Below are 26,607 nucleotides of genomic sequence, written 5' to 3' on the forward strand. Positions count from 1 at the left end.
CCTTTAAAACCGCACGCGTGTACTTCACTGGCATTATGTTGATGTTTTCTTTAAACGCTTCGGTACGAACAACAAACATCCATCCATCCATTTCCTACTGCTTGTCCCTTTTGGGGTTGCCGGAGCCTATCTCGGCTGCATTCAGGCAAAATTATTCTCTGCATTTGACCCATCACCCTTGATCATCCCCTAGGCGGTGAGGGGAGCAGTGAGGAACAGGGGTGGCCGCGCCCGGGAATCATTTTTGATGATTCAACCCAGAATTCCAACCCTTGATGCTGAAAGCATAATTAATATTTTAATTACACACAGGTTGAACAGTAACACTTAAAAAAAAACACTCTTCCCAAAGTTATTTTGTGGTGTACCACTTGATGGAGTCCGTGTACCACTAGTGGTGCACGTACCAGAGTTTGACGATCCCTGCTCTTGATCAACCTGAGCTCTATCGGTACTTATGAAATTATGTTTTTTTCTTAATACACTTTGTCAAAACCTTGTTTTTTTTTATGGCAAAAACACAAAACATTCCAAAAGTGGAACATTTGATGTGAAATCATTGGAGCTTTAACTACATCCATTCATTTCCTACCGCTCTTTCCCTTTGGAGCCTATCTCTGATGGATTCGGGCGGAAGGCGGTGTATACCCTGGACAAGTAGCCAACTCATTGCAGGGCCAACACAGATAGACAGACAACATTCACACTCACATTCACACACTAGGGACCATTTAGTGTTGCCAATCAACCTATCCCCAAGTGCATGTCTTCGGAGGTGGGAGGAAGGCGGGGTACATCCTGGACAAGTCGCCACCTCATCGCAGGGCCAACACAGACAACCTTCACACACTAGGGCCAATTTAGTGTTGCCAATCAACCTATCCCCAGGTGCATGTCTTTGGAGGCGTGTGGAAGCAGGAGTACCTGTAGGGAACCCATGCACTCACGGGGAGAACATGCAAACTCCACGCAGAAAGATCCCGAGCCTGGGATTGAACCCAGGACTACTCAGGACCTTCGTATTGTGAGGCAGATGCAGTAACACAAAAACAGTAATGTAAAGTGTGCTAAAATAAAAAACAAAAAAAAAACAATACATTCGACTTACTCATTCATTTGTTAGCAGGAATCGGCTAAATATTCTCGCCTGAGAGTGTTCAACCTTGCAGTCAAAAATGTGTTGTTGGGAAACTATCAAAAACATAATATAATAAATTTTATTTGCAAAAGCGTCTGCCTCACAATACGAAGGTCCTGAGTAGTTCTGGGTTCAATCCCGGGCTCGGGATCTTTCTGTGTGGAGTTTGCATGTTCTCCCTGTGAATGCGTGGGTTCCCTCCGGGTACTCCGGCTTCCTCCCACCTCCAAAGATATGCACCTGGGGATAGGTTGATTGGCAACACTAAATTGGCCCTAGTGTGTGAATGTGAGTGTGAATGTTGTCTGTCTATCTGTGTTGGTCCTGTGATGAGGTGGCGACTTGTCCAGGGTGTATTCCGCCTTCCGCCCGATTGTAGCTGAGATAGGCACCAGCGAGCCCGAAGGGAATAAGCGGGAGTAAATGGATGGATGGACTTTACATTGAACAATCAACCTCAAAGTGCTACAGTGCATTTAAAAAAACAACAAGGCTAGAACCACAAATGACTGCCCTCAACCAGTAAAATAAATAGTAAGATAAAATAAAAACTAGAACAAGCTAATAACTAGACTAGCACTCATATATGTAACAAAAGGATTTTTAAAAAAAGAATTTTTTTTTTTTTTAAAGCATCCACACTCTGTGGTGCCCTCAAGTAGTCAGGGAGAGGATTCCACGGACTGGGAGCGGCGGAGCAGAAAGTCCGGTCTCCCATAGTTCGAAGCTTTGTCCTCTGAGGTTGGGGGAGGTTAGCCTGTCCGGAGCAGAGGTGTCGTGTGGAGAATTTGGGAGTGAGCAGTTCTTTGAGGTAAAGGGGGGGCATTTCCATGGAGGCCCTGGTGAGTTAGTAAGGCAAGGCAAGGCAGGGCAATTTTATTTGTACAGCACTTTTCATACACAAGGCAGACTCAAAGTGCTTCACAGACAACAAAGTGAAATGAAAGAAAATAAAAGCAAAATTAAAATGCAGACAATAAAAATAAAAACAGTGTGGACGTTAAAAGTTAAAAGATTAAAATATTTAGCTGAAAGCTAAGGTGAACGTAAAAGTTTTCAGTCTAGTTTTAAAAGTAGTCAGAGTTGGGGAAAGTCTGACATCTTCAGGAAGTTTATTAGTAGGGAGACTTTGTATTTAATCCTGAGTGGAACAGGAAGTCAGTGAAGGGATTTAAAAACCGGTGTGATGTGGTCGTATTTCCGCACTGTCATCAGGATCCTAGCAGCACTGTTTTGTATGTACTGCAGCTTCTGGATGTTCTTGCTGGGGATCCGGACAAGAAGTGAGTTGCAGTAGTCGAGCCTGGAGGAGACATGACTAATTGTTTGGACTATCTCAACTGTGGGACACAGGTGCAAAAGAACTCACTGTGGAACAAAGGACATAACACACCAGACAAGGTTTCAGAAGACAAAAGATACCCAGGCAAGATGGAGCTAATCTCATGGTCCTCCAGGCAGCTACAACCCTAGCTTAACCCCCTTCCCCCACCACATCCAATTGATTAATGTGGACCCCGACTTAAACAAGTTGAAAAAATTATTCGGGTGTTACCATTTAGTGGTCAATTGTACGGAATATGTACTGAACTGTGTAATCTACTAATAAAAGTATCAATCAATCAATCAATCAAAATCCAACCTACACGGATTGTAAATAATCAAATGTATATACTTGTTCTTATGCTTTCTGAGCTCACTATGTTCACTGCTCGCTGTACATATCCTACTAAGTCAGACTTACACTGTTATAATGTCCATTTTGTAGAGGCATTTAAGTCTCACCTTAAAACTCATTTGTATACTCTAGCCTTTAAATAGACTTCCTTTTTAGACCAGTTGATCTGCCGTTTCTTTTCTTTTTCTCCTCTGTCCCACTCTCCTTTATGGAGGGGGTCCTGTCCGATGGCCATGGATGAAGTACTGGCTGTACAGAGTCGGGACCCAGGATGGACCGCTCGCCTGTGTATCGGCTGGGCATATCTCTGCGCTGCTGAGCCGCCTCCGCTTGGGATGGTTTCCTGCTGGCTCCACTGTGGACGGGACTCTCGCTGCTGTGTTGGATCCACTTTGGACTGGACTCTTGCGACTGTGTTGGATCCATTATGGATTGAACTTTCACAGTATCATGTTAGACCCGCTCGACATTCATTGCTTTCGGTCCCCTAGAGGGGGGGTTGGGGGGTTGCCCACAAATGCGGTCCTCTCCAAGGTTTCTCATAGTCATCGTTGTCACCGAAGTCCCACTGGGTGTGAGTTTTCTTTGCCCTTATGTGGGCCCTACCGAGGTATGTCGTAGTGGTTTGTGTTGTGGTTTGTGCAGCCATTTGAGACACTAGTGATTTAGGGCTATATAAATAATCATTGATTGACTGATTGATTGATTTCTCAGATGATATAATTGTTGATGACTGAGGTATACTGATAGCATCCCACCCCCCAGATTGTAAATAATATAAATAATTCAATGTATATACTCTGATGATTAGCTTGTGTGATGACTGTATTATGCTGATAGTATATATTTGTACCATGAATTGATTAACGTGGACCCCGACTTAAACAAGTTGAAAAACTTATTCGGGTGTTACCATTTAGTGGTCAGTTGTACGGAATATGTACTGTACTGTGCAATCTACTAATACAGGTTTCAATCCGTCAATCAGTCGCTCAATGCTATTGACAAATTGTTTTCCAGCATATGTTATTCTTGTTCTGAAATTGCCATGTATCCATCAAATCTGCTGTTGAAGCGTGGACTATATAACCAACATATAAGTTGATTAAAAATTAGGGGCTGGAAATCGATAAGCATTCTTGCTTTTTTCCTGTGTTCCTTTTTGATGTGTGCTGTTGCATGTCCGTCAAATTACAAAGAGTGTTGCTATATACAGTGGGGCAAAAAAGTATTTAGTCAGCCACCGATTGTGCAAGTTCTCCCGCTTAAAATAATGACAGAGGTCTGTAATTTTCATCATAGGTACACTTCGACTGTGAGAGACAGAATGGGGAAAAAATATCCAAGAATTCACATTGTAGGAATTTTAAGGAATTTATTTGTCAATTATGGTGGAAAATAAGTATTTGGTCAACCATTCAAAGCTCCCACTGGTGGAAGGAGGTTTTGTCTCAAAATCTCACGATACATGGCCCCATTCATTCTTTCCTTAACACGGATCAATCGTCCTGTCCCTTTAGCAGAAAAACAGCCCCAAAGCATGATGTTTCCACCCCCATGTTTCACAATAGGTATGGTGTTCTTGGGATGCAACTCAGTATTCTTCTTCCTCCAAACACGACGAGTTGAGTTTATACCAAAAAGTTCTATGTAGGTTTCATCTGACCACATGACATTCTCCCAATCCTCTGCTGTATAATCCATGCATCCATTTCGGTATAAACTCAACTCGTCGTGTTTGGTGAAATTACCCTCTGCATTTGACCTATAACCTTGTTCCATGCCCTGGGAGGTGAGGGGAGCAGCGAGCAGCAGCGGTGGCTGCGCTCGGTAATAATTTTGGTGCTTTAAGCCCCAACTCCAACCATTGATGCTGAGTGCCAAGCAGGGAGGTAATGGGTCCCATTTTTATAGTCTTTGATATGACTATTATTATTGACATTATTTTATAATAACACAAACATTGGCTTATTACTATTGAGTGACCAATTTATGTACAGTCGTCCCTCGTTAAACGCTGTTAATTGTTTCCAGTGTCATGCGAAATTCTGTATCTTCTACCACGGGAGCACCATGCCTTGTTCAGACAGTGGCAGCTCTTCCGTGTTATTAGCGATGTCAATGATTATGAATATTATGTATCCCCTACTAACTTTTTATGTGATTATTAACATGAGTCCAAATGAAAAAGTTTTGTTGCTGATGCTAAATATCTACAGAATAAAACACATGATGTTAGGACATCAGTTGAGGGCACATTTTATGGCATCACAGAAATATGCTGAAATATTATGTATACCAGTGGCGTACGGCCCCTGTTTTTTTATTTTTTTTAAGTAAAACAGGTTTTATCCAACCCATGGGATGAGTTTTCCAAGTATAAAAACGAGCCAACATTTTTTAATGAAATAAACTGCTGTTCTAAATGTGTCCACTAGATGTCGTAATAGCAATTCTTTGTATCTTTGTAGATGATGCTACATATGTACAAAATAAACCACATGATGTTAGTGCACCAGTCAAGGAAAATGAGCAAACTACATACCGTATTTCCTTGAAGTGCCGCAGGGCATATAGTATGCGCCTGCCTTGAATTACTGCCGGGTCAAACTTGCTTCCCAAAATAATTAGCGCATGCTTAGTATTACCACCTGGTCAAACTCGTGACGTCACGAGTGACACTTCCCCTGTCATCATTTTCAAAATGGAGGAGGCTGATTTCAATACCGGTAATTTGAAATCGCATAAAGGGAAGAAGATTAAGAGCTATTCAGTAGGATTTAAGGCCCAAGCTTACATCACACTCAAATATTTTTTACTGCATGCCTTTGGTAAGTGCCGGAGTGAGAAGAGGTTTTAAAATAATTAGCGCATGCTTACTTTTACCGCATGCCTTTGGTAAGCGCAGGGGTGAGAAAGGGTTTTAAATTAATTAGCGCCCGGCGGCAATTCAAAGAAATACGGTAAATAAGATCCTGAAATTGGGCTTCACGGTGGAAGAGGGGTTAGTGCGTCTGCCTCACAATACGGAGGTCCTGCAGTCTTGGGTTCAAATCCAGGCTCGGGATCTTTCTGTGTGGAGTTTGCATGTTCTCCCCGTGAATGCGTGGGTTCCCTCCGGGTACTCTGGCTTCCTCCCACTTCCAAAGACATGCACCTGGGGATAGGTTGATTGGCAACACTAAATTGGCCCTAGTGTGTGAATGTGAGTGTGAATGTTGTCTGTCTATCTGTGTTGGCCCTGCGATGAGGTGGCGACTTGTCCAGGGTGTACCCCGCCTTCCGCCCGATTGTAGCTGAGATAGGCGCCAGTGCCCCCCGCCACCCCAAAAGGGAATAAGCGGTAGAAAATGGATGGATGGAAGATCCTGAAATTTGATTTTGATATTTTATTATCTTGATGGATTGAAAATGAACACCAATGAGTTGACTGATGAACATTATCACATAATTTATTCAGAAAGTATAAATAAGGACAAATAAAGATATAACACTACTAACCGTAAAAGGTAAGTGCAAAAAAATCCTATCAAAATGATTTGTATATTTTCAGAATGTGCTTGTTTTATTTTTAAACAAAGAAAACAATCTGAAGTTGTCTTTATTTTTAAGTTATCGTGCCGTGATTTTACCAGTCCGGCCCACTTGGGAGTAGATTTTTCTCCGTGTGTCCCCCGATCTAAAATGAGTTTGACACCCCTGATGTATACTCTACTAACTTTTTTGGTATTTAACAAAATGAGTGCAAATTCACAAGTTTTTCACAATGCAAAGCCTGTACATATAACCCACATGATGTTAGTACATACTTGGGAAACATTTTTTCTGGCATTAAATACGTGTTTTTTGTCGTTGTTTTTTTTAACATGGTGGCGCGCTAGTGCGGCAGGAGATACAGAATATTTCAGGGATACCGAATTTCACACGACACCGGACATGATGCAAAGTATCAATCATTTCATAGCTAAATGATTAAAAACTGTTTACGACCTTCTGAATACATATGTCAACATTATGAAAGCCCTCTTGACATGAAATAACACAATTGAGTCACTTTTACGTTTTTAATCCAATATAGTAATGGTGGCTGGGGCTGAGACAATCAGTGGCCACGATACTGAACATTGGTTTGGGCTTCTCGAGTGACCAATACTACTGGAATATTGATATTTTTAAGTTCAGTTCAGTTTCAGTTTATTTTGGACATGCACACAGTGCAATGTAATTCATCACATATTTCCAGTTGTTTCATTACAGCACGTCCGAAAAGGAGTAGGAAGAAGCTGATCTTATTTACCCCTCTTCATGCCATGGCAATTTCATCCTATTTTCTTGTTCACTGTAACATAACAGTGAACAAATAAATATTAAACAAATAATATACCATAGTAAGTAAACAAATAATAAATACATAAATAATCTTTGTCTGAATAGAAAAAAATAATTTATTCAATTAATAACATTTTTAGCTTACTTAACCGGTTTTATGCTTGAAAATGCTTGAATTGAGATCAAAATTTAGTACAGTAGCTTAAAAAAAATTGAAAGAATATTTTGTGGTGAGGGACGACTATGGAGTATTTCTTGTCCTATTTGTTTATTTAATGAATTACACATTTAATATATTTATTGGTGTTGTTTTAATATTTTTTATTTAATCTATAGATATTAATGTGCATTATGTAGTATTTGTTACAATATTTTTGTTTTTCATTACGTTTTATTTCTGTTCATGTATATAAAAACCTGCACTGAAAAAATGTAATTTCCCCATTGTAAAATAAATAAAAGCTTATTCTTTCTTATTCCCGTGCTTATTTTTTTTTTAGTTATGTAATGACTTTCACAACTTTTGTGATAACCAATGATTATCTCGAAAAGCAAACGTACTGGGTTTGAGCCACAGTCAACCTTGTGCCAAGTTATTTCCCATCGATATGTTTTAGTATGAATCAAATTATTCACATGAATAAAAAAAAAAAATTGGGAGGGGGGGGGGGGTGCTCAAAATACAATTCTGGTTAGGTCCCCAATTTATCTAGGAGCAGCCCTGCATTAAATGGAATGTATACATACAGTACATCATAAAATAAAATATAATTGAAGATTAAATTCATAATTAGTAAATCAGTTAACTGTAATAAAATAAATATTTTACATGTCTTATGTCATGTATATGCTTGCCGTGAAAAAAAAAAACCCCAACATATGTGATTCTGCAGGGACATAGTAAATAATATGAAGAAAAAAAAAATACAGTTTTTGATTGCATTGTTCTTTACGTTATGGCCTTTTCCCATCTTTTCATTCATTTAATTCAGGGGTCTTAAACTCATTTTCAATGTTATGGCCACATGTACCAGAGACTACATTTTACCTATGCATAATCGCCTTATGATATATTTACACAAATGTCTGCGCATTTGATTATTTCAACATCTTGGTGCATAATCAAATATTAAAGTTTAGAAGGTATGGATCTTTTATATTACAGCCGCTTCAAACTCATGTTTATTAAGGGCCACATTGCAATTAAGGTGGCCCTCAGATTATATATGAATATGTGTATAAACAGTACAGGCCAAAAGTTTGTACAATTCTCATTCAATGTGTTTTCTTTATTTTCATGACTATTTACATTGTAGATTGTCACTGAAGGCGTCAAAACTATGAATGAACACATGTGGAGTTATGTAGAGTACTTTACGAAAAAATTGTGAATTAACTGATAACTTCTTTTATATTTGTAGTTTCTTCAAAATAGCCACCCTTTGCTCTGATTACTGCTTTGCTCACTCTTGACATTCTCTCGATGAGCTTCAAGAGGTAGTCACCTGAAACGGTTTTCACTGCACAGGTGTCATAGTTTTTATGCCTTCAGTGATATTCTGAAATTTTGATTTCCCCCCAGGGATCAATAAAGTATTTCTGATTCTGAACCTAAAATGTAAATAGTCATGAAAATAAAGAAAACTCATTGAAATGAGGTGTGTAAATGTATGTATGTATATATAAATATATATATATATATATATATATATATATATATATATATATATATATATATATATATATATATATAAATATATATATATATATATATATATAGATAGTATGGCTGCAAATATTTGGGTGTCCCACGATTCGATTCAATATTGATTCTTGGGGTCGCTATTCGATAATATATGGATTTTTTTCGATTCAACGCGATTCTCAATTCAAAAACGATATTTTTCCGATTCAAAACAATTCTGTATTCATTCAATACATAGGGTTTCAGCAGCATCTACCCCATTCTGCTGACATGCTATCAGAGTAGTAGATTTAAAAAAAAAAAAGCTTTTATAATTGTAAAGGACAATGTTTTATCAACTGATTGCAATAATGTAAATTTGTTTTAACAATTAAACGAACCAAAAATATGACTTATTTTATCTTTGTGAAAACACTGGACACAGTGTGTTGTCAAACTAATGAGATGCGATGCAAGTGTAAGTCACTGTGACACTATTCTTTTTTTTTATTTTTATAAATGTCTAATGATAATGTCAATGAGGGATTTTTAATAACTGCTATGCTGAAATTATAACTAATATTGATACTGTTGTTGATAATATTCATTTTTGTTTCACTACTTGGTTTGTTATGTGTCATGTTTGTGTCTCCTCAATTGCTCTGTTTATTGCAGTTTTGAGTGTTGCTGGGTCAGGTTTGGTTTTAGAATTGGATTGCATTGTTATGGTATTGCTGTGTATACTTTTGTTTGATTGATAAAAAAATAAAAATAATATATATATTTTTTTTAAATCAATTTTTTTTTAAATGATAATCGATTCTGAATCGCACGTTGTGAAAATCGCGATTCGTATTCAATTCGATTTTTTCCCACACCTCTTATATAAATATATATATATAACTTTATTGATTCCTTCAGGAAAATTCAAATAAATAAATAAAATTAGATAAATAAATAAAAAATATATATATATATACATATATGTACAGTACATAATAGGGGTGCATACAGACAGCTGCATTCCTGAAAGGCCTTGAGAGAGACAACAAACAATAAGCACATAAAAGGCTCATCAACCACCCGCATCCCAGTGGTGTTTCAATCAGGGTTCATTTGGAGACCAGTTTCTCCTACATATCTCAGAGAGGGGATTCACAGTAGCAGAGGGGTTAGTGCGTCTGCCTCACAATACGAAGTTCCTGCAGTCCTGGGTTCAAATCCAGGCTTGGGATCTTTCTGTGTGGAGTTTGCATGTTCTCCCCGTGAATGCGTGGGTTCCCTCCGGGTACTCCGGCTTCCTCCCACTTCCAAAGACATACACCTGGGGATAGGTCGATTGGCAACACTAAATTGGCCCTAGTGTGTGAATGTTGTCTGTCTATCTGTGTTGGCCCTGCGATGAGGTGGCGACTTGTCCAGGGTGTACCCTGCCTTCTGCCCGATTGTAGCTGAGATCGGCGCCAGCGCCCCCGAAAGGGAATAAGCGGTAGAAAATGGATGGATGGATGGATCTCAAAGAGGCACCCCAGAGTTCTTGAAACCTTGTAGACTTGCCCCTGCATACCTGGTGTAAGTTTGTACACTGCTGAGGTATCAGTAAAAAAAATTTTTTTTCATATTGCATCTCAAATTTTTGCTGTTTTTTAAATATTTTCTTAATATTGTTTTTCTGTCCAACAAAACTCTGCCAATATATGTTTTGCATGGTCAGATAGTTGTAAAGATTAACGTGGAATTTTATGAAGTACATATAATTTTTCTGTCAACATTTTAAAACACATACATTTAGGAAAGAAAGATAAAATGCTTTATGAATGCACATTATTTCCAGGCTTCCACGGTACACATAAAACCTTGTGGCGGGCCAGTCCTAAAATAAAACATGCAGCAAAGCCAGAGTCAACTGTAAAGATACTATTTATTGGAATGCAGACATGTGTTATTGGCAATACAAAAGACAGTAATGGCACGAATACAGCAAATGCAGGCGTTGCGCACCAGTTCACGGACATGTGACAAAAGTGTAAACAGCTTGAGGTATTTGTGCTGCTCTCGCTCAGTCTGTACACGTCTTGTACCACAAAGTGATCGAAGCTACATTATCAAATAATAACCGTCATTTCCTATTATCCACGCTTGTGTAGTTTCTTACTACAATGCGATCCATTCACTGAAACAGTTCCGATAAACTGCGCAACTACAACGGTTTTGAAAACTAAATTACAAGGCCGGTAAATGTTTTACACAAAAATAATAATAGATCCACCAGGGTTGACATGACAGCAGGAGATGTGCCTCATTGAACCTGCACACCAGGCATAATGTATTTGTTTTTATATGTTTTGCGTTAACTAAACAAAGCAATCATGTCTGATCTGCAAGCATCATTAGGGCTACAGTACAAAATAAACAGTGGTAAATTCAACTAATTCATTTAGCAAGTGTGGTCCTGAGAAGAAGTAAGAACTGATTTTGGCACCACTCCCCCTATGTAATAAATACCCTTACTTTACCCAAATATTGCACTACAAACTATGTCCAGTAGAAATGCTCTGTCCGATAAGATACTACAAAGACACGTTTTGGTGTTTGCTTGGCAAGAAAACCAAAAAAAGGTGTATAAAAAGATGGGATTAAAAAAAAAAAAGAATGCGTAAAAAGGTGCAAATGTCCTGTTGAACTGCGCTTGTTTTTAGAAATGTTTTGAATTGATCACTAAAAAAGTCGAGAGGTAGTGCATTGGACTCGTAAACTATAAAATAGTCGCTTGAATCCAGGTCTCACCTTGTGTACCTTCGAATAAAAAAGTCAAAGTTGGTGTGATATCATCAACAACGACCTGGGACATTTGAGCTAGCACACTATGCTAACGCAAAAAAAAATGTTTTGATGGAATTCAACCTGAGCGTTTTGTTTATTTTGTCAATCTAAAAACACGGCGCAATTTTGATAGCAACCCTGGCGACAGTTGACGTATTAAAAGCTTGCGAGCGTGTAGGGATGCGGCGATATGTACATTTCATATCACGGATATCGGGACCAAAATGACCACGGTTCTCATTATTACTGGGATATTGTTGTATTTGTTTCCAAAAAGTACTTCCAAACACACTGAAATCTATTGACCAAGTTTCTTATTTAGAAAAGACACTATTTTGTGTTTTTTTTGTTTCTTCTGCTTCACTGACATCGTTTTAGTATTAGAATTTTATTGGTTTTAACGGCTACTCTCATTGTTTTGAAAATTGTTTTTAAATTTAATTAAATAAAAAGTGCGTAGCAAATACAATCTGTTATTAATATTTCTGGCGGGCGTTGTGGCGTTCTACTCTGTTCAGCGGTCCTTGAATACACCGTAAAAACACCTCGGGTCTCATATTCCTCTGTCCTAACAAATTGTAGTTTCAATGTGCACAATGGAATGTCTCAGTTGCTCAAACAGCAATGTGTTTAGAAAAGTTGGGGTACGTCTTTTCTTAATGGAGAAAGACGTTAATGCCTCTTGTTGTCATGTTAGCATGTAAGCTACCAACCTGGCGCCAGTCAGTGAATCGCGTTTTTTCGCTAATTTCTATTTAAAACGGTTATCACTAATACCGTTTATTGTTACATCCTTTCAAGTTATGTTAACTAACAATAGAGTTAGTCGTAGCATTGACTCACTTCTATTAAAAACTCCAGTGGTTTACTTTTAAACTTGACAGTGTGCTTTGTTCGAGGAAAATAAAACTTGTTTTTGTTTGGCACTGAATTTCAAAAAATTCATCAAAGTGAAGGGAAATATGACGTTATATGGCGTTAAGCTACAGTTGTTTCTATTCTTTTTGGTCCGGGTCAGCTGCAGAGGTCGCCTCATTCTTTGAGCAGAACGATGTCCACGTCGTCATGAACGCCCTGCAGAAGCATCTCATTCTGGAAGGAGACGACCTTCCTCTTCTTGGCCGCCCTCAGGGTGCCCACCAGCGCCTCGAAGATGTTGGCACAGCGGTCGTCGTTAAACAGCACTCCGAACTTCACGCTCGTTTGACCTGCAGCATCTGGAATAAATACAGAGATTTTTGAGTCGTCCAATATTCGGTTTATGCTGTAGTTATATAACTGGGTGTAAGGCTGGGCGATTTTGCCATTTTTTAATATCTCGAAATTTTTAGGCCATGTCACGATAAACAATATGTATCTTGATATTTTGCCTTAGCCTTAAATTAACACTTCCATCCATCCATCCATTTTCTACCGCTTACTCCCTTCTGGGGTCGCGGGGGGCGCTGGCGCCTATCTCAGCTACAATCGGGCGGAAGGCGGGGTACACCCTGGACAAGTCGCCACCTCATCGTGCATATAATCACAGCAGTATGATGATTCTATGTGTCTACATTAAAACATTCTTCTTCATACTGCATTAATATATACTCATTTTAAACTTTCATGCAGAGAGGAAAATCACAACTAAGTCAATTGACCAAAACTGTATGTATTAAAGAGTTATTAAGCAGTGGCACAAACATTCATGTCATTTCCAAAACAGAAAGTGCAAGATTGTCAGAAACATTTTAAAACAAGCTATTAGTGCAGTTTTGTGCATGATGTCACTAAGATGACAAATCAAAACAACACTAAATTAAAGTGCACTTTTTGTACACTACAGTAGTTTAAAACTAATAAAGAGCACTTTTGTGCATGATGTCACACAAGATATTTCAATAACTGTCAAATAAAAGTGAGCTGCATAATAGGAAATTAAATCGTTGTGTGTTAGGTTACGGCGGACTATTTTTTTCATACGGTGTTGATGTGGAAATGGTTGCCTCGGCATTTTGTTGGTGTGGCACCGAATGGAGATGTTGAAATGCGGAGGAAACACTCTTCATTCTCTAGCAGGTGACTTTTCAAATGATGCTACATACTAAATGGTAAATGGGTTATACTTCTACCTTCAAGGTACTCAAAGCGCTTTGACATTATTTCCACATTCACCCATTCACACACACAATCACACACTGATGGCGGAAGCTGCCATGCAAGGCGCTAACCACGACCCATCAGGAGCAAGGGTGAAGTGTCTTGCTCAAGGACACAACGGACGTGATTCGGCTGGTAGAAGATGGGAATCGAACCAGGAACCCTCAGGTTGCTGGCACGGTCTTTTGTTCACTTCCTCTCCTTAATTTATTTACAATATACTCCATAAGTAATAACATGAAAAAAAAAAATTAGTGAATTTGCATTTCATATGGTGAGATAAATACAATTATCAATAAATTCAAGGTTTTTCTTAATTATACTTTGTATACACTTTAAGTTTGAAGAGTTTTTTTTTTTTAATTGGATCATATTAGTACATTGTTTGATTTATTTGCTTAATCCATTCCATATTTTAATTCCACAAACTGATATACTAAAGGTCTTAAATCTTGTACATGCATACAAATGTTTTAAATTACATTTTTCTCTAGAGGTTATAGTCTTTCTTTTTTGTTGAGAAGAATTTTTGTACATTGCAATGGCTTGAAGTCTTAGATTTGAAATTTTTTCCCGAATGGTATTTAATCTTGTGTTACTTTTGTGAGGAACATTGAGTTGGGATTTCTATCAATGGTGTCACTGTAGTCCTCAGTGGAAACTGGGTCTGGAATCCTTTCCTCCAATTTTGGACCAATATTTACCAAGTAATTGTTAAAGTTTAAAACTACATAAGTAGTTTAACAATGCTATCGAGGATGCCCCATGTTGCTCTCATACTGTTTTTATTCCTGTCTAAAACTGAACTGTAATATTATTTTCTACATGTTTGCAGTATGTTAGCTTGTTTTAATACTTTTTGTACTTATTTTCTTTAGTTTGTGTTATAAATGCTTTATATAATGACTTATTACAAGCAGTTTTAACCCTTTTGTCATTCATGGTTTCATGGTTCTTTCTCTGCTTTCTACCGAGTTGTTTCCACGGACAATGTTAAAGCATTATGAACGTGTTTATAAATTTACCATATGATTCATCAGTATCATTCATCAAATGACCATATGCTTCATCATAGGGCTTGGCGATATATCGATATTCTTGATGTATCGCGGGTTAGACTCTGTGCGATATAGAAAATGACTATATCGTGATATTCGAGTCTACGTTCTCACGCAGTTGCTTTTAGCTGCTGGCATAACACTACAGGCTCTTCTTCATTCTTTCTTGTCTCTCCTTCTCACAGACAGCAAGCACACCTTAAATATGTCACATACTGTACATATACGCTCTTACGTAGCAGAGGAGTAGAAGCATGGGTAATGTTAGCTGTGATGCTAGCGGAGCCGTGCGAGAGGTAATATGAGAGAAAGAAGGTGCAAATCTGGTAACAAATGAAGAAAGAATTAATTCTTAAGAAAAACAGCAGGGGGTCCATCGTCTGGCGGTGGTTTGGCTTCAAGAAGGAATATGTCGAACAGACAACTCTTATTTGTCAAGTGTGGGGCAAAAGCGTAGCTACAAAAAGTAGCATTACTGCTACTATGTAGCATCATCTGAAAAGTCACCTTCGTGCTGGAAAACTGCTGCCCTGCAGCCGTGGACACGGAGCCGGTGTTCGCTCTTCCTGGTCGGCAGCCTCTTGTGACTAGCAGTAATGCTACTTTTTGTAGCGACGCTTTTGCCCCACACTTGACAAATTACGGTTGTCCGTTCGACATATTCCCACTTGAAGCCAAACCACCGCCAGACAATGGACCCCCTGCTGTTTTTCCTGGGAATTAATTCTTCCTTCATTTGTTACCAGATTCACACCTCTTTTCTCTCGTATTACCACTCGCACCACAGCTAACGTTAAGAAGGTGCGCTTGCTGTCTGTGAGAAGGAGACAAGAGAGTGGGAAGAGTCTGTAGCGTAATGCCAGCAGCCAAACGCTACTGCGTGAGAATGTATACTCGAATATCACGATATAGTCATTTTCAATATCGCACGGAGACAAACCCGCGATATATTGAGTATATATCGATATATCGCCCAGCCCTATCTGTGTGCCTGGTATTCTCTGTAGTGAGTGGACAACAGTTGAAAAATCTACTGCCACTATATAAAGATATAGGGCTAAAAAAATGTATCATGATCATTTTTTCACATTGGTCAAAATCGATTATTAATGATATTTTTTGTGACCTATAGAAATAAGGACATGGAGAAAAATATAATAAAATGTTAACATTTTTACTTAAAATGAAACCTTCCTCTGATTATAATCCCCTCAGCTATCAAGGCAGAAAGTAAATGAAATGTCAATACAAGCATGGAAAACAATGTAAAGACAATTCTAAAATAACGATAACACTTAACAATAACCACTTTAAAAGGTAAAAAAAAAGAATTTTTAAGAAATGCCCAATATAATGTAGTAAAGAAGTGCCAAGTGTAAAAATATAAACTAAGAGAAACCTGAGAAGACCAAGTATTTGCATGTTTAGTACCACAAAGTAATCTTATGCAATGTGAAGTGAATTATATTTATATAGCGCTTTACATAGTGAAACCCATTATCTAAGTTACATTTTTTTTAAACCAGTGTGGGTGGCACTGGGAGCAAGCGGGTGAAGTGTCTTGCCAAAGGACACAACAGTTGTAACTCGGATGGCAGAAGCAGGGCTCGAACGTAGAACCCTCAGGTTGCTGGCAAGGCCGCTCTACCAAACGATCTACACTGCCCCGATAATTATTACTTAAATAATATTGGGGCCAAATTATTATCATTATTCGTAATAATTTATTAATTATAGTTATACAGCCCTGCACTTTGGTTCCTACCTGTTTCCGTACATCCGAATAGGAAACGGACATGTGTTTATAAGAAAAGATGAGCGCAGCGAAGGACTACGGTCCGTTTGAAAATATCCCCAAAACTGCCATAATGTGGGGGTGACTTTGCCTGTTTTATCCAATATTTCTTCAATCTCTGCAGCACTCTTTTTTATTGTATTTTAATCTGTACAGTAAATCTATTTAACGTGTCCCTCCTGTTTCACGAACACTTTTTGTTTGAAAAAAACTAGTGCCTTTGTTCATACAACCAATTTTTCACTCTTTCAGTTTTTTTCAGACAAAAATATTATATATTTTTCAAGCGTTTTATCGAGGGCATTTTATATTGATATGATTACATGTATGTCGCGATTTATTTTTCGATATCGTTTGATCGCCAAGCACAAAAAGGATATACATATAAACGAACCCATCTATTTGCTAACTTTTACATTTACAAACTTTTAGAGCCAAATATGCCTTTGTGTGTGAACCATGTCTCTGTGCATTAACGCTTCATTCATTTATTCATTTTGTTTCGTGCTTGCAGGCAAAACGTAGGCCGCAGCATTTTTAGAGAGGCGGCACCCTCAATGGCACTTGCTGCAAAAGTACAGTGAGAATCACTTCACAGCATTTCAGTGCGCGTGCCTTTTCTTCGTTTTCACCTTTTGACAAGTTTTGTCCATTTTGCTAGCTCAATATGAGCTCCAAAAACGACATGAAAAAAAGAGGTAATCGCTGTGGCAGAAAAAAAAAAAAAAAGAACTTCTATATGCAAGGAGTACATTAATGATGTGTGGAAGAATCGTAGAAGCAGGTGTCGTACCACAACAAGTTTTAAGGAGATGAGCTACTCTCGTTCAGCGTCACCTCTTCCAAAGTGTACACACACACACACACACACACACACACACACACACACACACACACACACACACACACACACACACACACACACACACACACACACACACACACACACACACACACACACACACACACACACACACACACACACACACACACACACACACACACACACACACACACACACGGCCCCTCCCCTTGTGCTCTCCCTCTGTCTATCTGCTCCTTCTTTGCCAATGTTAATGTAAGTAAATTTTACTTTTTCAAATGTTTATCGTTGGAGGAATATGGTTGTTAAAGTTAAGGATTTCTGATCGTTTGTGAGGGCACCAAAAGGACTTCAGTGTGTTGACAAAGCAGCACATACAGGACAGTTCAACCTGTTTTGACTTGTTGATAAAAAAGATAGTTAATTCTACACCTCCTTGTTATGTTTGATATACAGTACAATATAGCATCTTATAGTGTTCAAAGTGTATAAACCTTCATTAAAATATGGAATTTGTCAAGGCTGGAACCTATTATTCATATTTTCATTGTTTCTTTTGGAGACATTTGCTTTACTATACGAACTTTTCAATTTACGAACGCCGTTCAAGGAGATCTGCAAATTTGACGGCTGGAGAGACTAAATTTTTTTGAATATTTACTGATTCTGCTGTGGGAATTGGTAGGGGTGTAACGGTACACAAAAATTTCAGTTCGGTACGTACCTCGGTTCAGAGGTCACGGTTTGGTTCATTTTCGGTACAGTAAGAAAACCACAAAATATAAATTTTTGGGTTATTTACCAAATTTGCAAAATCTTCCATCAATAATATTTTTCTTAGTGCAGTATTTTATGTGAAGTAATCGGAACCTTGGATAGGTCAATAATTCATAATAACATTGATTTTGATTCAATATTTTGTTTTGAGCAATGACAGTTTGAAAGAAAAAAAAACAGCCTTGTTTTATTAGTCAACGTTGCAACTTTTTCTCAATTACATTTAGCCTTTAAGCTTTTTTATTTCACGTTTGTTTATGTTTTTGTTTATTTTAATAGTATTTTTAGAATGTGCCGTGGGCCTTTAAAACATTAGCTGTGGGCCGCATATGGTTTCCGGGGCACACTTTTCACACCCCTGCTATAGATAATAAAAAATAAAATCTGATAAATCTATGGGTAAAAAGCAGAGCCTGGCGACGCATGCGCGTTTATCATAACTCTTTCGCTCTCTCTGTCTCTGCACCTCCCTCATGAATGCTGCTGCGTGCACAATTTGTTTTCTTTTTAACCCCTTTTTAACCCTGAATGTACATTGAAAATACATGCAACCCTTACTTAAAATGCCGGACATTTGAGGCATTTAAGAAACTCCACCCGGACAGCCCTGCAAAGGAGGACATATCCGCTGAAAAGAGGAGGTATGGCCAGTGTATCGTAGCCCGGTCGCTGCTAACATGTTGGTGTTGTGCCTCGGTGTGCATTGTTTAGACGACGTGCGGTACGCTACGAACCGAAACCCCCGCACCGAAACGGTTCAATACAAGTACACGTACCGTTACACCTCTAGGAATTGGTAAACGTAACAATTGCGGAGTAGTCTGAGCAGGTTTTGTTTATGTTTTCTGTATGAGAGGCCATTAAAAAATGTTTAGGTTTGTGGGTTATTTCGACTTATGGAGTGAACTGATTTGAGAATAGACCCGAAAATGCAAAAGCAACACCAAAACAAATGTAATAATCTCATAATGCCACAATGCACAATAGGAGACCTGACTCACTTTTGTTGCCAAGTCGCTCAATCTCCTGCACCAGCAAGTCTATTTCATGATGCACATTCATTGTTCCTAAGGAAAAAAAAGAGACATCAATATGTTGATATAATTCCCCCATTTTTGTGTGGGCTGCACATTGTAAACAGCCCAAGTAAGACTTCATTAGCAATATTTACATTTTAACAGCCTTTTACAGCACATTAAGTAATATTTTAAGATGGATCCTGTTCAAACTCGGTGATTGTTGGAGTTTATCCTAGAATGCAGGAACACTTGAAGCACTTTCCTTGCTAGTGTCACGCTGGACAAACAAAAACAACAAGATTGCTAATACTGTGTCGGGATCTGAGCTGAGGATGTTGTTGTGGCTTGTGCAGCCCTTTGAGACACTTGTGATTAAGGGCTATATACATAAATTTTGAATGATTGATACTAGTAGTCAGGAAAAGCATTATTGTTGGCGGTTTGTGGATGTTTTTTTAGAGTGTTTCATGGGAGAAGAAGTGTACTCTCATTACCTTCATTGTTAGCCACCGCGTACTTGCCAATTTTTACGAATTAGAATGCATAAAAAAAACAAGAAAAGCATATGTGTTCTTGTCTTTCATAGGGGTTGTGAAGGATAGGCAAAATTCCCAAAAATGCATTTCCCTTCTAACAATAATTTTCTATCAGGGATAGGATGACAATGTTATATTATTATTAACATTAATCACAATGATACAAAAACATGGTTGGCTGATTACTATTGAGATTATGACCAATTTATGTACAGTTGTCCCTCGTCCAGCGCTGTTAATTGGTTCCAGACTCACGCAAAGTAGGAATAATTTTAAATCAAATATTTGTATAGCTGGAGCAGGGGTCGGGAACCTTTTTGGCTGAGAGAGCCATGAAAGCCAACTATTTTTAAATGTATTTCCGTGAGAGCTATATAATATTTTTTAACAGCGAATACAACTAAATGGGTGCCTTTTTAAATAAGACCAACATGTTTAGGGCATAGTAAGTCTTATTCTTTTTAATAACATTGTTATTCTGAAGCTTACCAAAAATAAATAACATACTTCTTACCATTAATGCAACTTCTTGAACAGGTGCGGTAGAAAACGGATGGATGGATTAAAATGCATAAGAATGTTTTATATTTTGAACGTTATTTTTAACACTGTGATTACCAGCGGAATTATTCATTACTTATCGTGTTAAGCAATGTCAGCTAAGGTTTATCTGGGAGCCAGGTGCAGTCATTAAAAGAGCCACGTTTGGCTCGAGAGACATAGGTTCCCTACCCCTGAACTAGACCATTAAAAACCTATTTACAACCTTCCAAATACATTAAACTATTCAGTCATCGTTACACTGTTTTAATCCCATATAGTAATGCTGGCAGAAGCTGAGCCAATCAGTGGCGACGATACTGAACAGCACGCTCTGATTGGTTTGGGCTTCTTAAATGGCTAATACTACCGCAGTGTTGATATTTTTAGTTTATATAGCTTTTTTATGCTTGAAAATGCTTATTGTGTGTGTTTACATAGGATGCAGCACGACTCGGAACAAAACCTTTACCTTTATTTGCTGGTCTACTGGACAAACAAGGTGTTGTTGTGTGGCGAACATGAAGATTACCATGTCGATTGACTGAAAACAGACAAGTGGGCGTTGATAAACTCCACGCCAAACTGTCTCAGACAGTGTTTTTCAACCTTTTCTAAACCAAGGCACATTTTTTTCATTGAAAAAAATCACCAGCAGAAAACATAAAAAAATGAAACTCAGCAGCCGATATTGACAGTAAAATGTTGTTCTCGCAATTGTTGGATATGAATTCAAACCATAACCAACCATGCATCACTATATCTCTTGTCTCAAAGTAGGTGTACTGTCACGACCCGTCACATCACGTCGTGACTTATTTTGTGTTTTTGGTTGTTTTCCTGTGTATAGTGTTTTAGTTCTTGTCTTGCGCTCGTATTTTGGTGTTGCTTGTCATGCATGGCATGTACTGATGTACTTTATGGACGCCGTCTGCTCCACACACTGCAAGTCTTTCCTGTTGTCCAACATTCTGTTTTTATTTACTTTGCAGCCAGTTCAGTTTTAGCTTCGTTTTGCATCGCCATCCGTAAGCTTCAATGCCTTTTCTTATTAGGACTCGCCTTTTGTTTATTTTTGGTTTAAGCGTTAGATACCTTTTTACCTGCAAGCCCTAGTCGTCTTTCCCGACACCTACAAAGCAATTAGCTACCTGCTGCCACCTACTTATATGGAAGAGTATTACACGGTTACTCTGCCGAGCTCTAGACAGTACAGACACTCAACAGCGGCACATTATTGGCGGATTATAATTACTGGTTTGCAAAAAACATTTTGAACCCAATTAGGTGAAATTACATAATCACCCACGGCACACCAAACAATATAATCTTTTATGATATTTTAAAAGAAAGACTTTATGACATTCATCATTTGACTTTTTCAAAATGTTTATTATTGGAGGAATATGATTGTTAAAGTTAAGGATTTCTGATCGTTTCTGAGGGCACCAAAAGGACTTCTATTCTTGACAGTTCAACTTGTTGTTTTTGCTTGTTGATAAAGAGATAGTCAGTTCATCACCTCCTTGTTATGTTTGATATACAGCACAATATAGAAGATAATAAAATGGAATAGAATATAAAGTACTTTATTGATTCCTGGGGGAAATTCAGCACCACAGTTCGCTCACAATAGACAATAATATAATAAATATCATTTATTATATACTGTATTTCCTTGAATTGCTGCCGGAGCGCTAATTAATTTAAAACCTCTTCTCACTCCTGCGCTTACCAAAGGCATGCGTTAAAAGTAAGCATGCGCAATTATTTTAAAACCTCTTCTCACTCCGGCACTTACCAAAGGTATGCAGTAAAAATTTGAGTGTGATGTAAGCTTGGACCTTAAATCCTACTGAATAGCTCTTAATCTTCTTCCCTTTATGCGATTTCAAATTACCGGAATTGAAATCAGCCTCCTCCATTTTGAAAATGATGACCAGTTTGACTAGGTGGTAATACTAAGCATGCGCTAATTATTTTGGGAATCGAGTTTGACCCGGCAGTAATTTAAGGCAGGCGCATACTATATGCCCTGCGGCAATTCAAGGAAATACGGTATATATAATATATAATATATGAAATGTTGTCTGTGTTGGCCCAGCGATGAGGTAGCGACTTGTCCAGGGTGTACCCCACCTTCCGCCCGATTGTAGCTGAGATAAGCACCAGCGCCCCCTGCGACCCCAAAGGGAATAAGCGGTAGAAAATGAATGGATGGATATAATATATGAATAATATAAATATATTATAAATATATTGTACATATATTCTACATTTAAGTGAAGAAGGAACATATGCATTATACAGTCTGGTGGCTGTCGGTATGAATATATATACATATAGCATCTTATATTGTGTTCAAAGTGTAATTAAATTACATAATCACCCACAACACAACAAACAAAATAATCTTTTACAATCTTTTAAAAGAAATACATACTTTTATGACATTCATCTTTGTATTGGGTGTTTAAAGAGGCAAATTTAAAATGGCTTGATTGAATAGTGGGGGAAATGTATGTGCTTGGAAGTAAACTCAAATTGATATAATGAAATAATTTGTATACAGATAGCAAACTATAAAGGGACAATTTATTTCAAATATATCGCATAAATATTTATTAAAGTAACAAGTTCCAACAGAAACAGGGCGGCTGCAGTGAATGCGGAAGTAGGTGATTATCTCTACCGGCTATTCGTCACCGAGCAAAGATTCTTTATTATTTTCTCCCACTATGGGGAACTCTTATTTTTATTATGTTTATGCCAATAAGTAAAATATGTTTAATTTTCGAAAACAGAAAACCGCAGACTGATTAGTAACGCGGTCTACTTGAAATGTAACTTGTGATCTGCTGGCAGTGTTCGGGTGGAGCCCTGGCTGTTAGAAATGGATGGGAAGTGTGGTGGTAGAATTGTTTTCATACAAACCGATCAACATACTCACAACCTGGGTGATATTTACAGAACAACTTGAATTTTCTTACCTGATATGATGCGATGGCTGGGTTTCCCGACGAGTACAATGCGGCACGGCTTGTGTGCTACTAATAATGCAACATTTACGGTCGTCGTAATCTGGAAGGACAACGTCATGCAATGTGCAGTCAGCGATATTTAAATTCTCTCTGGGAACACAAACAGATAGAGTTATAATATTTTTGAATATTTTCTTTATTGAAATATACATTTTAAAGATTGAATACATGTAGCTTGTGTCTATTTCCAATTCAAATTTACACGGGTTTAAGATTTCCTGAAGTCCGGAAGGCAACATCAAGCTCATGTGACGTCACATTCAACGCACTGTCGTAAGGCCTTTTCTTTAAATATAAGAACACTGTACCTATATCATGCTGTGTTTAAAAAGCAGCAAAATGAAACCAAGCAATGATATAAAAAATATATAGAGTTAAACATAAGTTTGTGTAAATTTCAAGCTTCTTTTCCAGAGCTGTCACCATTTTGAACTCAAACTTGTAATAAATAATTCACTCCATATCCCCCACCCCCCACTGTGCAATATCCTAATACCTTACTGTGCAATATTGTCCTTCTAGTGCAGTGGTTCTCAACCTTTTTTCAGTGATGTACCCCCTGTGAACATTTTTTTAAATTCAAGTACCCCCTAATCAGAGCAAAACATTTTCGGTTGAAAAAAAGAGATAAAGAAGTAAGTTTCTGATTTATTAAATTGTATAACAGTGCAACATATTGCTCATTTATAGTGGTCTTTCTTGAACTATTTGGAATAAAAGATAGAAAAATAACTACAAACTTGTTGAAAAATAAACAAGTGATTCAGTTATAAATAAATATTTCTACACATAGAAGTAACCATCAATTTAAAGTGCCCTCTTTGGGGATTGTAATAGAGATTCATCTGGATTCATCACTTAATTCTACACATTTCTTCACAAAAAAAACAATCTTTAACACCAATATTTATGGAACATGTCCACAAAAAAATCTAGCTGTCAACACTGAATATTGCATTGTTGTATTTTTTTTTCACAGTTTATGAACTTACATTCATAATTTGTTGAAGTATTATTCAATAAATATATTTATAAAGGATTTTTGAATTGTTGCTATTTTTAGAATATTTTTTAAAAATCTCACGTAGCCCTTGGCATACATTCCTGTACCCCCGGGGGTTTGCGTACCCCCATTTGAGAACCACTGTTCTAGTGGAATACGTCCGACACTGATTGATACTTTGTTAATCTGGTACTCTTGTTTGGTTCTGTATATTGTACTGTATTTTGTATATTTGTATATTAGATAGATAGATAGTACTTTATTGATTCCTTTAGGAGAGTTCCTTCAGGAAAATTTAAATTCCAGCAGCAGTGTACAGAGTTGAGATCTATTTAAAAAGTCAAAAGTAAATAATGGGGGTATTAATGGAAACAAAATAGAAAAATATTACAATAAGAATAAAATATAAAAAAACAATTGGGAATAAAAATATAACAGTAAAATAAGAATATAACAAGAGAAACTAGGCAGTAGTGACCATGTTAGGAAAAAGTATTGCACTGTTATTGTTTTGCATCCCCTGTCATCCTAGTACCCCCCGCCCCCCTCCCCAGAGAGGAGTTGTACAGTATTGTACATGGTTGTAAATGTAAATGCTTATTGTTTTATTGTATAGTAGTCTGTTTGTTTAAATTCTTATTTTTTATCTTTATTACTACTTGTATGATCTATTTTTATTCTATATTTGTTTCCACTACCGGAGCTTAAATTGGAGTCCTTAATCTCGTTGTATGCAAATATAATGACAGTAAAGTCCATTCTATTCTATTCTATTCTATTTAATAGCATTTGTGTGCATACTTATTTTGTGGACCTTGTCATAACATATAGGTGATGTGATGTAATGTTCTTGTTTGTATAAACATAATTTCACCATATTTCCTCATCCATATAAAGAGGCGAATGGGACACATTAAATAATCAAATTTAAAAAAAAATACTTAAATGTGTTATTCTTCAATTATACTGCAATTGAAATTAAATACAGACATGGGTTTTTAAATGTCATCGATGTATTTAGTGTTAATTATATCCATCCATCCATTTTTTACCGTTTATTCCCTTTTGGGGTCGCGGGGTTAATTATATCATGTAATAATTTAATTATTGATTGTATTATTCAATTGATTATTGGTTTCACGATTTCATGATTTAAAGAAGTATTTGTTTGGTAGGTGGATGTTTATTTCAAACATGTATACAGTTTCAATATAAAAAAATCACATATTTTACATATCTTCATTTCTCTGTACAACATGTCCGAAAAGGAATAGGAAGAAGCAAAGCTTATTCAATCCTACTTCTTTTCCACTTTGCAGCAATTCCTAACACATCTGCTCTCATTTTATCACACAATTTACATCAATAACCTCTAAATACAACAGTTCTCTTGATATATATTTAAGTAGGTTGTGATTCACTTGATAAGATACAGTAAATACTTAATAATTCTACTTGACAATACTTTGTAAACACTTGTGATTGGAACACTTACTTAAACTGGATCATCCTACATTATTTGATTTCTTTGTTTAATCCATTTTATTATATTATCCCACATACTGATATACTAAAGGTTTTAAATGTTGTATGTGCAAACAAATAATTTAAGTAAGATTTTTCTCTAAGGTTATATTTTTCCTCTTTTGTTTAGAATAATTGTTGTACACTCTTGGGTAGCAGGTTGCAGTTTGTTTAGTGCATCATTTTAGCAGTTTGCAAATGCACCACCTCAATGAATTTCAATATTTTGGATTTAATAAATAAAGGGTTTGTATGTTCTTTACAGCCAACGTTATGTATTATTTTAACTGATCTTTTTTGTAGCACGATTAGCGAATTAATTTAGAATTTTGTAGTTATTCTCACATATTTCCACACAATATGGTACATATGGTAACATTAGTGAGCAGTAAAGAATGTGTGGTGATTTTTGGTCTACAAAATATTTTGCTTTGTTCATTATTGAAATATTTCTAACCACCTTGGGATTGTTAGTTTTTTGTATGAAATTTCCAGTTAATTATATCTTCCATTATTACTCGCAAAATTGTGGTTTATTTTACCCTTTCAATGTCTATACCGTCTTTCTGTATTTGTGTTTGACTTTCTCTTCTACTGTTACCAAGTATCAATATTTTAGTTTTACTGAGATTCAAATATATTCAGTTTTTGTCAAACCCTCTTTTTAATCCATTAATTTCTTCTGTTATTATTTGTATTA

At 37.1% G+C, this 26,607-nt stretch overlaps 1 protein-coding gene across 1 annotated transcript; it reads right to left on the minus strand.

Annotated features, from left to right (window-relative positions):
• Nucleotides 1-10,731: 10,731 nt before the first annotated feature.
• abracl (ABRA C-terminal like) lies at nucleotides 10,732-23,437 on the minus strand. Its single transcript, XM_061886508.1, has 3 exons — nucleotides 23,330-23,437; nucleotides 19,246-19,311; nucleotides 10,732-12,869 (listed from the first exon to the last, which is right to left on the minus strand). The coding sequence occupies exons 2-3, from the start codon at nucleotides 19,304-19,306 to the stop codon at nucleotides 12,685-12,687; spliced, it is 246 nt and encodes an 81-aa protein (XP_061742492.1). The 5' UTR covers nucleotides 19,307-19,311; nucleotides 23,330-23,437; the 3' UTR covers nucleotides 10,732-12,684.
• Nucleotides 23,438-26,607: the final 3,170 nt, after the last annotated feature.

The sequence above is a fragment of the Nerophis ophidion genome, linkage group LG24 (assembly GCF_033978795.1).
Source record: "Nerophis ophidion isolate RoL-2023_Sa linkage group LG24, RoL_Noph_v1.0, whole genome shotgun sequence".
NCBI classification, from domain to species: domain Eukaryota; kingdom Metazoa; phylum Chordata; class Actinopteri; order Syngnathiformes; family Syngnathidae; genus Nerophis; species Nerophis ophidion.

What these genes read in the sequence shown, in the direction of transcription:
- abracl (XM_061886508.1), bottom strand. Translation starts at nt 19,306, where the DNA reads ATGAATGTGCATCATGAAATAGACTTGCTGGTGCAGGAGATTGAGCGA. An exon ending in TGAGCGACTTGGCAACAAAA is followed by an intron (nt 12,870 to 19,245) that starts GTGAGTCAGGTC and finishes TATTTATTCCAG; the next exon opens with ATGCTGCAGGTCAAACGAGC.